General features: G+C 37.4%; 2 protein-coding genes across 4 annotated transcripts; one reads left to right on the forward strand and one right to left on the reverse strand.

Moving 5' to 3' along the window:
- The first annotated feature begins 1,530 nt into the window (after positions 1–1,530).
- Positions 1,531–7,673, forward strand: AGO9 (Argonaute family protein). Its single transcript, NM_122122.3, has 23 exons — positions 1,531–1,644; positions 2,762–2,979; positions 3,083–3,288; positions 3,391–3,597; positions 3,681–3,817; positions 3,907–4,004; positions 4,070–4,167; positions 4,242–4,401; positions 4,489–4,605; positions 4,692–4,799; positions 4,894–4,956; positions 5,032–5,145; positions 5,240–5,408; positions 5,501–5,613; positions 5,721–5,858; positions 5,964–6,091; positions 6,225–6,290; positions 6,370–6,433; positions 6,547–6,658; positions 6,744–6,817; positions 6,910–7,004; positions 7,107–7,138; positions 7,230–7,673. Exons 2-23 carry the CDS (start codon positions 2,764–2,766, stop codon positions 7,403–7,405), a joined length of 2,691 nt encoding a protein of 896 aa, NP_197613.2. The 5' UTR covers positions 1,531–1,644; positions 2,762–2,763; the 3' UTR covers positions 7,406–7,673.
- A 251-nt stretch (positions 7,674–7,924) lies between these two features.
- Positions 7,925–13,389, reverse strand: LARP1a (LA RNA-binding protein). 3 transcript variants are annotated; one of them, NM_001203426.1, is made up of 16 exons: positions 12,920–13,389; positions 12,124–12,583; positions 11,804–11,963; positions 11,599–11,689; positions 11,413–11,484; positions 10,876–11,058; positions 10,599–10,774; positions 10,387–10,456; positions 10,198–10,302; positions 9,816–10,123; positions 9,577–9,720; positions 9,418–9,481; positions 9,083–9,228; positions 8,867–8,971; positions 8,493–8,627; positions 8,069–8,136 (listed from the first exon to the last, which is right to left on the reverse strand). In NM_001203426.1, the coding sequence occupies exons 1-16, from the start codon at positions 13,169–13,171 to the stop codon at positions 8,109–8,111; spliced, it is 2,499 nt and encodes an 832-aa protein (NP_001190355.1). In that variant the 5' UTR covers positions 13,172–13,389; the 3' UTR covers positions 8,069–8,108. The 3 variants fall into 3 exon arrangements, with proteins under 3 accessions (NP_568409.1, NP_001190355.1, NP_001190354.1); NM_001203425.1 differs by having other exon boundaries at positions 8,069–8,139; NM_122123.3 differs by having other exon boundaries at positions 7,925–8,627; positions 12,920–13,386.
- Positions 13,390–13,525: the final 136 nt, after the last annotated feature.

Raw genomic sequence — 13,525 nt, forward strand, 5'->3', positions numbered from 1 at the left:
AAAGGAGCGAGAGAATAACATAGGAATAGGAATAGAAAAGGATACAAGATGACAAAAACATCCACTGCACATCTCAGAAACTCGCCCTCGTTATTTCATGCTACACAACTGCAGCATTTACTATTTTGTTTTTATACGTTTGGTATTTGCAGGACACAGAGACATTACGTACAACCAGTTTTCTTTTATCTTTTGTGGTAAATAGTTTTGTAATCTTTTCACTTTTTCAATAACTAATTTCAAAATTCAAACCAGTGATCAAATTTGAGGTGATGACAAAAAAAAAATTAGTCAAACGGTCAAACTGAGATATTTATATCTATCAATTGTGAAAATGTGATTAGTTCTTTTAACCTATAGTATACTTTAGTTCTTTTCAAAGTTGTTGATATTTGAAGACGTTAAACTTGCGATTTTTCTTCATTTTCACTTCCATGTATATAGGATTGTCACTGCATGCCTAATAATAATATATGTGTGAAACCATTTTGCCACAATCACAATTGTTTATTGGAACACTTGTAATACATATATGTTGCAAAAAAAGGATATATACATTTGCTCTTAATACAAAGATAGGTACGTAATTAAGTAGTATATCATGTTACTAATTTGTTCATATAGCTCTTTTTGTGTATTTGAATATATGGATCTGATTCAAGAATTAATAATCATTGCATATCATAGTTCGTTTATTGTAACATATAGCATGTGTTATACAGTTTTATAGACTTGGGTCATGTAGCCACATCGATGCATCATGGCTTAAAGATATTCATAAATGAAACTAACACTTTCAAGTTTTAACTGATATCATCCACAATGGTTCTGGTACTCATTTAAGAGAGTTATTACCTCCAAATCTATATTATACCATAGAGTAATTCCGCTAATGTTTTTGTAAAACTGTTAGAATTCGAACAAAAAATTATCTGGAAGAGGAGAAAGATATACCAGTCATTTAATACTATAATAAAGAACAACATCTTTAGCACCAAAATTGATAAAGAACGACATAAATAGGAATGGTGAAGAAAAAGATGATCCCAAAGGTAGAAAACAGTAAGTGGAGAAGAAGAGCTTTTTTGTTACTAGTATATTCAACAACTCATTCACTGTTGCAAGATTCTAATTTATAGATGTGTTAACTTGAACCAGATCATAACAAATAAGATGAATAACCGGTTTAAGTACCTGAATATTTGCACTAGTAATCCACCAAACAATGAAATTCCATATACTATTTACTTGTAAACGATTTGATTCTATATATACTCTTAAGATTCCATATAACATCGAATCACCTAACATTATTTTGTCCAAATCCAAATTGTTTCTAAATTCTCTAACAATAATAAAAAAAACGTAACGAGAGAAGTAAATTGATAAGACATTGAAACGAAAAGAAAGGAATATGGAGCGAAAAAATAATTAAGAAAAGAAAGAAAACAGTGGGACCTACCTATAAAACCTCTTGCGTCTTGCGTCTGCGGCTTTCTTTATAAGCGACACACCTATATTTTAGTGAATCACCAAAACAAACAAACCCTTTCTTCTTCCTCTCATAATCCCTCTCTCTCTTCTTCTCTCTCGCTCGCTGCTCTGTTTAGGGTTTTTCTCGTTCGTCTCTTCTATAAGTACTAGGTTTGTTTTTTACTCAAAAATCGTTCAATGTATGTTCGATTTTGAAGCTTTCATGCATGATTCCTGTTCATTTCGTCGATTTTGGTGGTTTTTTTCTCTTTTTTTTAGCGATTTCTGCGCTGTTAGTGTTCATCTGTATTTTTCGTCGTCGTCGTTTGGTGTTAAACAAGTGATTTTTGTTGTTTCATGAGTTTCTCTGGATTTTTTGGTCATGGTAGTGTTTGTTTATGTTGAATCTCACTGTTTTTTTTCTCTTTGAAGCTGCGTTCGTTGTTACATGATTTTCGTCTTCTTCTTCCTCTGAGTAATCGCTGTTTATTTTTCTACTCTGGATTTTTTGTTTTTTTGGTCTTCTCTTTGACCTCTGTTAAGAAATCTGGAAAAATAAATGTTGGCGTGTGTTTTTTACTAAAAAATTTGTTTGCATTTTCCCGAGAAAAATCTTCTGGGTTTCTTTTGCTGCTTTGTGTTCTTTGTCTCTACCTTCATTTTTTTATTCGCTTTATCCAACAGATCTCTCTCTCTCTCTCTCCCTCTCGCTTTTTAGGTGACCATTTTTTTTTTGTCATATATGATCATGTCACGTACATCTCTTCTTCACCATTTTTTTTTTCTGTCATAGATCTTCCTTATGCGGCTTTGAAGCATGACGCGAATGATTTTGTTTGCTTTTGAGTAATCTGAGTCTAGTTTGTGATGGTGACGAATCTGTTCTTTAGATCTGTAGATTTCATCTCTAGTACTTGTTCAAGTGTGGGTTGATCAGTGTTTTTGCGTGAATGCTTTTGTTTATGCCATCTTTCTGTTTGTTCCTGAATCATGTTTTATATGCTGTGATTTAATGGTTTTAAGTAACTGTGTGAAGATCGCTTTGCTTTTATCAAGATGACACCTGACTCCATGAGTTTTTCTATGTGACGTTTGCTTTGTCCTGTGATTTAATAGTTCTCAGCTCTACTGGCTTAGATTTTCGGGTCAGAATTATTTTCATACTAAAAATTTGTGATAAATCTGGCTTCAACAATGGTTTCTTTGTAGCGTTTATGCTTTCCCATTGCTTTAAACAGATTATATTTTGGTGCTGTTCTTTTCTGACCTTCTGATATTTGTATCCCAGAGATGGATTCTGATGAACCGAATGGGAGTGGATTACCACCTCCACCACCTTTCGTTCCAGCAAATCTTGTCCCTGAAGTGGAGCCTGTAAAAAAGAACATTCTTCTCCCAATGGCTCGGCCTCGAGGCAGCGGCTCCAAAGGACAGAAGATTCCTCTTCTTACTAATCACTTTGGAGTCAAGTTCAACAAACCAAGCGGTTACTTCTTTCATTACAGTGTATGTATACTGTGACCTCTAATAATCCTCTATTTGTATCAGTGCGTTTCCTGTTTTATCTCTATGATACATGATGGATTTGTTTCTTTAAAATTTGCTACAGGTTGCTATCAATTATGAAGATGGCCGTCCAGTGGAGGCTAAAGGTATCGGCCGAAAGATTCTTGACAAAGTTCAGGAGACCTATCAAAGTGATTTGGGTGCCAAATACTTTGCTTATGATGGCGAGAAGACTCTCTTCACTGTTGGTGCTCTTCCCAGCAACAAACTTGACTTCTCTGTTGTTCTTGAAGAAATACCTTCTAGCAGGTGTGATTATGACTTCTTTTGATTTTTTTTTCCCTGTGAAATTTCTCGACTGTTTCCTTTTCTTCAAAGTCTAATATGCTTTGATATCCTCTTTATCTGCAGAAATCACGCTGGAAATGATACAAATGATGCTGATAGAAAAAGATCAAGGCGTCCCAACCAAACTAAGAAATTCATGGTTGAGATAAGTTATGCTGCAAAGATCCCCATGCAGGCTATTGCAAGCGCTCTTCAAGGGAAGGAGACAGAGAATCTTCAAGACGCTCTGAGAGTGCTGGATATTATTTTGCGCCAGAGTGCAGCTAGGCAGTAAGTTAAATATTCTGGGTATTTGTATTTCAAATAAATTCTCTGCTTGATCTTTAATGTCATGTTCTCATATCTGTTCGCAGAGGTTGCCTCCTTGTTCGCCAGTCCTTTTTCCACAATGACGTAAAGAACTTTGTACCTATTGGTGGAGGTGTCAGTGGTTGCAGAGGGTTCCATTCAAGTTTCAGAACTACTCAGGGAGGCTTATCCCTGAATATTGGTAATTCTTTTCCAGATCTAATGTGTATTAGATTCTTCCTTGACATTCGGCTGCTAAACTTTGATTTTTTTGCTTTGGCATTTCTTCAGACACTTCAACTACGATGATAGTACAACCTGGACCTGTAGTTGATTTCCTGCTTGCTAACCAGAACAAGAAAGATCCATACGGAATGGACTGGAACAAGGTACATCATTTTCTTTTATGTTGTACTATTTCACTGATGTATTTTATCTGATTTTATCTCATCAGGCTCGACGTGTCCTCAAGAATCTGAGAGTTCAAATTACTCTTTCCAATAGAGAATACAAGATAAGTGGACTAAGTGAACACAGCTGCAAAGATCAACTGTATGTCAAATTTCTTTGATCACAAGTTTATATGCTTTTGAGTTTATTCTAAGATATTGGTCTTTGATTGATAGATTTACATGGAGGAAACCTAACGACAAGGGAGAATTTGAGGAGGTTGAGATCACAGTGCTCAATTACTATAAAGAGCGTAACATTGAAGTGCGTTATTCAGGTGACTTCCCTTGCATCAATGTTGGTAAGCCGAAGCGTCCCACTTACTTCCCCATTGAGGTAAATAAAATGAATTGTTGTTTTTCTGTTTTCCACATATTTTTTTGTAACGGATTATGACAATCGTTTTGGTTTTCATGTTTGCAGTTCTGTAATCTTGTGTCTCTACAGCGATACACAAAATCGCTTACCAATTTTCAGAGGGCTGCCCTAGTTGAAAAGTCTAGGCAGAAGCCACCTGAAAGGATGGCCTCGCTAACCAAAGTAGTTCTTGTTTCCATAGTTCTTCTTCCCATTATCCTTGACGCTTTTTCTGTTTCTTATGTTTTATGTTCTGATTTATCTTGCAGGGTCTGAAGGACAGCAATTACAATGCCGACCCGGTATTGCAAGATAGTGGTGTTAGCATTATCACCAATTTTACCCAAGTTGAAGGCCGTATCTTACCAACACCAATGGTGACTTTCGTTGATTCTCTTGCTTTCCTTGCTGTATTTTTTCCTTTTTGCTTGTGGATGTTTTATTGTTGATTATCTTTGTCCTTGTTTACAGCTGAAAGTGGGCAAGGGAGAAAACCTTTCCCCAATCAAAGGAAAATGGAACTTTATGCGTAAGGTGCTTAGATTTTCTATCTTTTGCCCTAGTTTGAATATTGTAACCTCGACTAGTACTGATTGAATTCTAATGCAGACACTCGCTGAGCCAACGACGGTTACTAGATGGGCTGTTGTGAACTTCTCTGCTCGCTGTGATACAAATACACTTATTCGTGACTTGATTAAATGTGGACGGGAGAAAGGAATTGTAAGCCTTCTTTAGGTTCATTGGTTACTATACAAACGAATCATATGCACAACTCCTTTTAATTCGTCCCTTTTGTTTTTCCCTTTTATCCCAGAATGTAGAGCCTCCATTCAAGGATGTCATCAACGAGAATCCTCAGTTTAGGAATGCACCAGCTACTGTGAGAGTAGAGAATATGTTTGAGCAGATAAAATCCAAACTCCCAAAGCCGCCTCTGTTCCTTCTTTGCATACTCGCTGAAAGGAAAAACTCTGATGTTTATGGTACATCACATCACACTTTACATTCTTGAATATGGCCTGTTTTCCCCCTTGAATGTAAATGTTTAACTTTTCATGTGTCTGAAATTTTTTAGGCCCTTGGAAAAAAAAGAATCTTGTTGATCTTGGAATTGTGACTCAGTGCATTGCTCCCACCAGACTGAACGATCAGTATCTCACCAATGTTCTCCTGAAGATAAATGCCAAGGTAGCTGGAGGTTGTAAATTCATTCAATTCGAATTTCAAGACTGATTGTAAAGACTTTACAAGCTTACAAGCTTACAGCTGAAATGATTTATAATTCGTATATGTAGCTTGGTGGATTGAATTCGTTGTTAGCTATGGAGCGCTCACCAGCAATGCCAAAAGTAACGCAAGTTCCTACCATCATTGTTGGGATGGATGTATCCCATGGTTCCCCTGGCCAGTCTGATATACCATCAATTGCTGCTGTAATACTGATTTTGTTTTGTTAATTTTTCGTGTGATCTCATTTAGTGTTGTGTGTTCATTCTTGGCAACAACTCTGGTAACTTGGTGTTTGTTGGAAATCGTAGGTTGTGAGCTCAAGACAATGGCCACTCATCTCAAAATATAAGGCATGTGTACGCACACAATCACGCAAAATGGAAATGATTGATAATCTCTTCAAACCCGTCAATGGCAAAGACGAAGGAATGTTCAGGTAAAATTCATAGGCAGCGTTTTTGTCATCTTAATTCTATTTTAGGGCCTTGTGAATGGTACAATATTCTTTTATACTTGTACAAAAAGGTATGTCAGCATCAGTGTAATTAGAGATTTCCTACTGTTTACAGGGAACTCTTGTTAGACTTTTACTACAGTTCAGAGAATAGGAAACCAGAGCACATCATTATTTTCAGGTATACTTAAATCTATTAAGGTATCATGTAAAATAATATACTCCAATTTGTTAACTCACTGTTACTAATATACATGTAGGGATGGTGTAAGCGAGTCTCAGTTCAATCAAGTTCTTAATATTGAATTGGATCAGATGATGCAGGTATGGATTATAGTTCTAGAGCTTCAGAGCTTTTAGTGACACAAAGACGTTTTATTTAGTATATCTTGGATATCTTTGGGCCTGCCTGATCTCTTTTTTTGTTACTTTATTAGGCATGCAAGTTTCTTGATGATACGTGGCATCCGAAGTTTACAGTGATAGTTGCCCAGAAGAACCACCACACAAAGTTCTTCCAGTCTCGAGGCCCTGATAATGTTCCTCCAGGTAAAATCCATTTGACAAATGCATGATTTTCTGTTGGTCATTATTTTGTGTTTAAAATGACCTGAAACCTGGCTTTTGCCTGCAGGAACAATCATTGACAGCCAGATCTGTCACCCACGCAACTTTGATTTCTATCTCTGCGCCCATGCTGGCATGATTGTAAGTTATAGCTCCTGCAGAAATACTTTGACCACTTAGTTACTATATAAATCCAACTTAACAGTTTTCTATATTGATTTTGGATGTGTTAGGGAACTACAAGGCCAACACATTACCATGTTCTGTATGACGAGATTGGGTTTGCCACAGACGACCTCCAAGAACTTGTGCATTCTCTGTCCTATGTGTAAGAATTATATCACTTTTAACTCTTAATCTGATAGGTATCTTTGTGGAATTATATCACTTTTGACAATAATCTTCAAATTGTTTGCTTTGATTCTTGTAGCTACCAGAGGAGCACCACTGCGATCTCAGTCGGTTAGTCTCACATCTTTTATGCGTTGCTGCTGATAGCTACAACATTATGTGCAATATCTCAATTCTCAAGTTTCTTTATGTTTGTTTGCAGTTGCACCTGTATGTTACGCTCATTTGGCAGCTGCACAGATGGGAACTGTGATGAAGTATGAAGAGTTGTCTGAGACTTCTTCGAGCCATGGAGGAATCACCACACCTGGAGCAGTCCCTGTGCCACCTATGCCGCAGCTGCACAATAATGTTTCAACCTCCATGTTCTTCTGTTGATGGAACATGGTCCAGTCCACACGATAGCTGAGTTTATATGCTTTTGATGGAGAACCAACGAACTTTTGTTTACTCTTCTCTGGGTTTGGTTCCTCTTTTGTTTTTCGTCGACCCTTTAACATTGAGGAGATACTCTTTATATTCTGTCGGTTTTTGTGGGCGCTGTTGGTTGATACTTTATTATGCTTAATCAGATTTGGTATTTTAAGGCATTGAGTTCTCTTCTTTTTTTAACGTCGATCTGATGTTGTGGCTGAATTACATATAGGCAGTGTGATTTGCATCATATAGTTAGATTTGGAACATATCGATGAACTACAACATCTGCTAGGTTTAAAAGAAAACATTTTGCCCAGAAAATTTGCAACTTTAGGTACTTATAACCTTCAGGGTGTGTTAGTTAAGTAACCCTTCAGGAATATTGGTAAAACCGTAAAACCCAAATTTCGCTCTTTTCGTGAGTGTTAAGCAAATTCATGGTAATCATCAGACTTTTTTTTTTTTGTCGGCAATCATCAGAGTTATCAATATCTAAAAGAAAGAATCAGGAATATTTGTGTAAATAAGAACTCTTTGAAAAAATATTCTGCGTAGGCCAAATATATAAGATGCAAGAAGACAAAAATTTACAAACAAGAAAATGTACTATCTATATAAAATTGTCAAATAAAACATCTCTTATTGTTTCTACAGATACTACAAATCACATCATTTTTTTTTTGTTTTTTTTTCTTCTAAAATTGAGTAAATTAGAAAATGAAATATATACAAAAAAGAAAAAGATTACAACTTTTAGGGAGAGGGCGAAACTCTTGTGTAGATGAACGCCTCTTCAGTCAAAGCTCTTGTTTGTATTGCAGAGATCATCCTGCATCCATCCAAAATCCACAAAAATAATCCCACAAAAGAAAAATACCACCAAGGAAATTATCCTTTAAAATTCAGAGTGATTGCTTCACTTGGTTGGTCACTTCCCCCAGAAGAAAGAGATACACAAAACTTTAGGTCAAGATTTAAGGATCATTTGCTCTGCGGCATCAACACATATCTCTGCTTCTTCTTCACTTCACATCCTCATCAGTGAGACTTGTTTTCTTTTTGGTTGGTGATTGTTTCCTTTGCTCGGAAATCGTCTATGCTACGGAATTCTTCCTTCAGTAGTTTCTCTAGCTCAGGGTGCTTTGTTATCGGTTCTTCTTTGCCTCGATAATGGTGGAATGCCCTACACAAGAGAGAGATGATTAGGTCCTATTCAACACAACCAACCAAACAAACAAACTTTTTCTATTATCAAAAGGAGAGCATTGAGGCTATGTGAACATCTTTTAACCTAGATTATTACTACAAGCCCTTTTTTTTTATGTAAGTTCTCTAGAGACATTAACGAAAATCACAGTTCCATAACAGGAATTCAGTAGCAACAATATTGTTTAACCATTATCATAATAATAGAGCCCTTACCAATATTTCTCCAAGCCATACAGATTTCCCTTGTGGTAGAAGTCAAGCGATAGCTTCTCAAAGTCCTTGTAAAGGTCCTCATCAAAGTGCTTCTCCAGACCATAACTTAAGAAGCAAGGCAGACCAATATTAGTTGGATTAGATTTTTTTACACTGAGAGCTTATCCGCAGTGAAAAAGATGGAACATATAAGCAAATCTAAGACGTATGCATTACCTATAAAACCTAAAGAGACACTCCAGCCCATAATCGTAATTGCCAGCTGCATCCTCAAGAGCAAACTTCTGAAAGTCATCATACATAGAGAGAACAAATGTGTCTCTGAGGAAATACGACCAAAATCGGTACAAATGGTTCATTTCCTGCAAAAAGAACAGCCAGAATTCAGATACAATTCCAGAAACTAGGGTTTCTGATCTCTAACTAGATTAAAGTATGAGTTGAGTAATTTATATGTAAAAACAGATGAGTTGAGCATGTAACAGCTATTGCGGGTTTCTTTTGTTATACATGATGAGAAATCATCGAAAGGAGGTTAACATGAAACTGACCTCACTGCATCCGCTACCTAGCTTCTTTCTTTCGTTTAAGCAGCGCTTGCGATACTTCAAGTACCTATAGGTAGATTTAAAAGGAATAAGAACAGAGACCTTCAAGATACGATCTTATCCTCCAAAAAATAATGCTCCATACAATAACCATAGACTCACTTTTCTTGTTTAAACCCATTCTCTTCCAACAGTTGGTGGCTCGGATGTTGAAAAGGTGGAAATGATTTTGGCAAAGAGCCCACAGGTGGACTGCTTCCAGAAAGTGTACATTGTGGAGATGAACTCAATTTCGAAAGCCTAGGGCTGTTAAAATACAATAAAAACAGAATATTAAGGACAAGTGATAAACAAAAAAATAAGAAAAAGTTGGGAATATAAAGGATTGCTAAGATACTGACCCATGACTGTCTGGTGGTGTAGAACCAAAGAAAAATCCAATGGAGCTACTAGGCGGACTTTCTGATATATTTCCATTGTTCCTTATGTTACTCGAGAAGAACCTCCGTGCATGGGCTGTATGATGTTTGTGCGTTCCCTTATTTTGCTTCCTCCGTGAAGTAATGATTCCATGCTCTTCCCCTCCATCATTTGCTGCGGAATTTTCGCCCAACTTAGTGTTCAATCCTTCCCCAGATTTGATTTTCCCATCTTTGGTATCCAAATGGGAGTTGTTCTTCCTACGGCCAGATCGTTTTTTTTTAAGCTCCTGTTTCATAGGTAAAGATTAGAAATTGGACTCCAAAGAGGTAAATCATATTATGATAGGAAAATATTCCTTACCTGCTCAAAGTAGTAAAGACCATCGTTGATTGTGGAGGCAAGCTCCTTAGGAATATTTTTTGCTTCCGTCCCACCGATTCCAGCGCCATCACTTTTACCACTATTCTGTCCAGCATATAACGGAACATGAATAATTGATTTCACCAAACATAGAGTTCAAGGAAATATATAAAAAGTTCTGTGTAATACCTGGGTAACAATTACAAGTTTCTGAATATCTTGATCATCAACAGCCATATCATCGTCTTCATACTCAATGCTACAAAATGTCAAATAAACCTAAGCATCAACTGCAGTACTTTATATATGCAGTTTAAGATTCATATAAAAAAAAGAAGGCATATTGGAAACAAAAGGACAGAAAGCAAATAGCAGGACTAATTAAGTGGTGCACGCACTACCTTTTGGACATGGACAGTCCACTCTTTCTCGGGCTTCTGTGCTCCAGATCTAGTTCCTCGTCAAGCAAGAAAGTGTTTGAAAAATCGTTTGACAAGTCCTCCACATTTCTTTTTTCGTCTGCTGATGATTTCAGGTTACCACTTTTATAATTATTGGTTCTTGATGACTGAGCTCCCTGTACCACACAACGGAAAAACTATGACTGGAGCAAAAACTAAAATTTCATTGGCTTGGCAGTCTTACAGAATTTCTCTACCAAAAGAAATTTTTTTTTACCTCTGAAGAGAAATCGGACACGGTAGGCTTTGAAGAACCCTTTGAAGGGTTTCCAAAATTATCCCCGCTTGTTATACTTTTTGGGGAATCTTTGTCACCGTCTCCAATTGTCTCCGCAGAGGTTGACTTTTTAGATGCAGGAATCCAGTCAGACCACTTGTCACGCTTGCGTATCTGGTCACCCTGTAAAAGTACCAGCATTTCAAATTAGGATCCAACAGATAAGAAGTACCAGCATTTTATACTGTTTTAAAAAACAAGTAGGCCTTACACCTGTGGAAACCAAGCATGCTCTAAGTTAAGTTAGAATAATCAAAGAGGCTTCTTTAAACTATTATTCAGAGACAAAGTTCTAACCCATTCTTTTGGTGATAGCCTCACCACAATAGAAATACACAATACAACCGAAGAAAACATAGTGTTCAAGGAAACAATTTTTTAATACAAAAGCTAATCTGAACCCAAGAATTAGTAAAACCCCATTCACAAAAGCAAGAGTTTAGCATTTAAACCAGAAAAGAAGGAAGGTGGTCTGACCTGCACTTCAACAGAATTAGAAAACCCCAACGCATAGACTATAAAATCAACATCCATAGTCATTGCTTTAACCTGCAATTCAAGAGTAAAAGAAAACTTAAAAAACAACACACTTGTGTAAAAACACAGATGACAGAATAGATTAATGAAAAAGAAAGCAAGTCAAGCTCATGTTACTAATTTTACCCTTTTGAAGCCAGCTATAATTTTTGTGGGAACCCATCCTTCTTCATCCATCAAAGAAATGAGGTAATGATCATTCTCAAGGTTTTCATCACTGAAAAGGGAATAAATAAACGGAAGGTAATATGAAATTTCAAGAGCCACAATAAAGGATAAGCTGAACATAATTATAATCACAAAAAAATTGATGTAGAGAAGCATAACTTGCCTGAAATAATACTCTACTTGTTTTAAGACTCTATCCCTTAAGTCGAGTTTTTCTGGAGATAGTATTGGAGGACCCTGGTTTACAGGGTATGGAGCAAAGCGTGGAGGATAAGGACCTCTTATAGCTCCAGGGGGTGGACCCGGCAAGTAGTATACAGGCCCTGTGTCAAATGAAGAAACAAAAACAGCACTCATGCATCAAAAACCGACAGTTATCCTTTATCCTAATGCTAAATATATTCAAGAGCAACAGAATTAAATTTTTATCAACTACTCTCAGCCAGTCCCTTTAAACACATTGACAAAGAATCAATATCTTACCAGGAAAGCCTGGACCTGGACCAACCAGGAACCCAGGAGCTGGACCCATAAATGGAGGTCTCCCGAAATTTCTTGGTCCAGCACCTTGTGGCATGTTTCTGGGGTCAAAACCCCTCTGATGCGGCCAAGGCTTTCCAGGATCCCCTTGAGGAGCTGGCAACACAGGTGGAAGAGGGGAAGCTTGAACTTGCTTCTCATTGCCAGACTCAGTAACAGGAGGCACAGGAACCGGGTAGGGAGGATAAGGTGCATATGGAAAATCTGGACCAGCAGCATGTGGCAGAGGCACCATAGGTGGAAAAGGAGGTGGATGATACGGTACAGCATGCACGAGATAAGGAGGAGGAGGAGGACCATTCTGGTTGCTCCTCGGACCTGGTTTTGAATGACGGCCAGATGGATTCTTGTGTCCAGGATTAGCCTTTCCACCACCCTTAGATTTCGCTTGACCAGTTACGGCCTAAACAACAAAACAAAAGAGCTTTTATGAGCAAAGCTAAGGCTACAAATTCAATGCTAAACAAAAGACTTTCCAATCACACTATAAACCTTTCAAGCCAAGTAAAAGAAAATCACGACAAATAAATAAACGTCATAATCATCATGCATCAAATTCGATCAAAGATTCAATATCACCAACTTAAACCAATCACGAACACAACTGATATCCAGTATCAGATAACTCTCAGCTCTACCAAGTACCACGCACCATTACAATCGGAAAATTAATACTCAATTAAAGCATAATCAAACAACATTGACAAATCAACGGAAAGAAGTCGGTTGTTTGACTAACCGGAGTAGGGATTGGGATAGACGTCGGAATGTTTTTAGACGGCGGAGCAGGTGCAGGCGCCGGAGGATTCTTAGGACGCGGTTGTTGGGCAGCGTCGGCGAGTGCAGGCCACGAATGAGCTCCCATTACAGGAGCGTCAATAGTCTCAACAGGAGAAGTCGTTGTTTTCCACGGAGACTTAGTCCCAATACCACCTTCACGGGTGATCAATTCTCGATCATCGGCCACTGATCCTTCAGTCTCCGCCATCATTAGAAACTTGGAAAGATAAACAGAATCAAAACAAGGAAGCGATTCAATTGGATCAAAAACAGAACGAGGATTGAAGGATCAGATGGAGAAGACGCAATGTGAGGAAGAGAGGTTGAAGAAGGAGGCAAGTGTGTGTGTGTGTTTTGGTGGCGACACTCTTTAAGGGAGGAATAAGCGAGGATGAAACAAACAGTGAAACGTATAACCCCAAAAACCCTAGTTACTTTCCTCTTTTTTTATATGTATATGTTTATTTTATATAGCAATTTCCTATTTTTCCTATTTGAAATTTGACAAAAAATAAGAATAATATTCATGATTTGTTTAATTACTAGTATTACAAATATCCTCTAA

This window comes from Arabidopsis thaliana, chromosome 5, assembly GCF_000001735.4.
Source record: "Arabidopsis thaliana chromosome 5, partial sequence".
NCBI lineage: Eukaryota > Viridiplantae > Streptophyta > Magnoliopsida > Brassicales > Brassicaceae > Arabidopsis > Arabidopsis thaliana.

What these genes read in the sequence shown, in the direction of transcription:
- LARP1a (NM_001203425.1), bottom strand. Translation starts at nt 13,171, where the DNA reads ATGATGGCGGAGACTGAAGGATCAGTGGCCGATGATCGAGAATTGATC. An exon ending in TCCAGGTCCAGGCTTTCCTG is followed by an intron (nt 11,964 to 12,123) that starts GTAAGATATTGA and finishes CATTTGACACAG; the next exon opens with GGCCTGTATACTACTTGCCG. An exon ending in CAAGTAGAGTATTATTTCAG is followed by an intron (nt 11,690 to 11,803) that starts GCAAGTTATGCT and finishes TTCCCTTTTCAG; the next exon opens with TGATGAAAACCTTGAGAATG.
- AGO9 (NM_122122.3), top strand. Translation starts at nt 2,764, where the DNA reads ATGGATTCTGATGAACCGAATGGGAGTGGATTACCACCTCCACCACCT. An exon ending in TCCTGAAGATAAATGCCAAG is followed by an intron (nt 5,614 to 5,720) that starts GTAGCTGGAGGT and finishes TCGTATATGTAG; the next exon opens with CTTGGTGGATTGAATTCGTT. An exon ending in CCCTGATAATGTTCCTCCAG is followed by an intron (nt 6,659 to 6,743) that starts GTAAAATCCATT and finishes TTTTGCCTGCAG; the next exon opens with GAACAATCATTGACAGCCAG.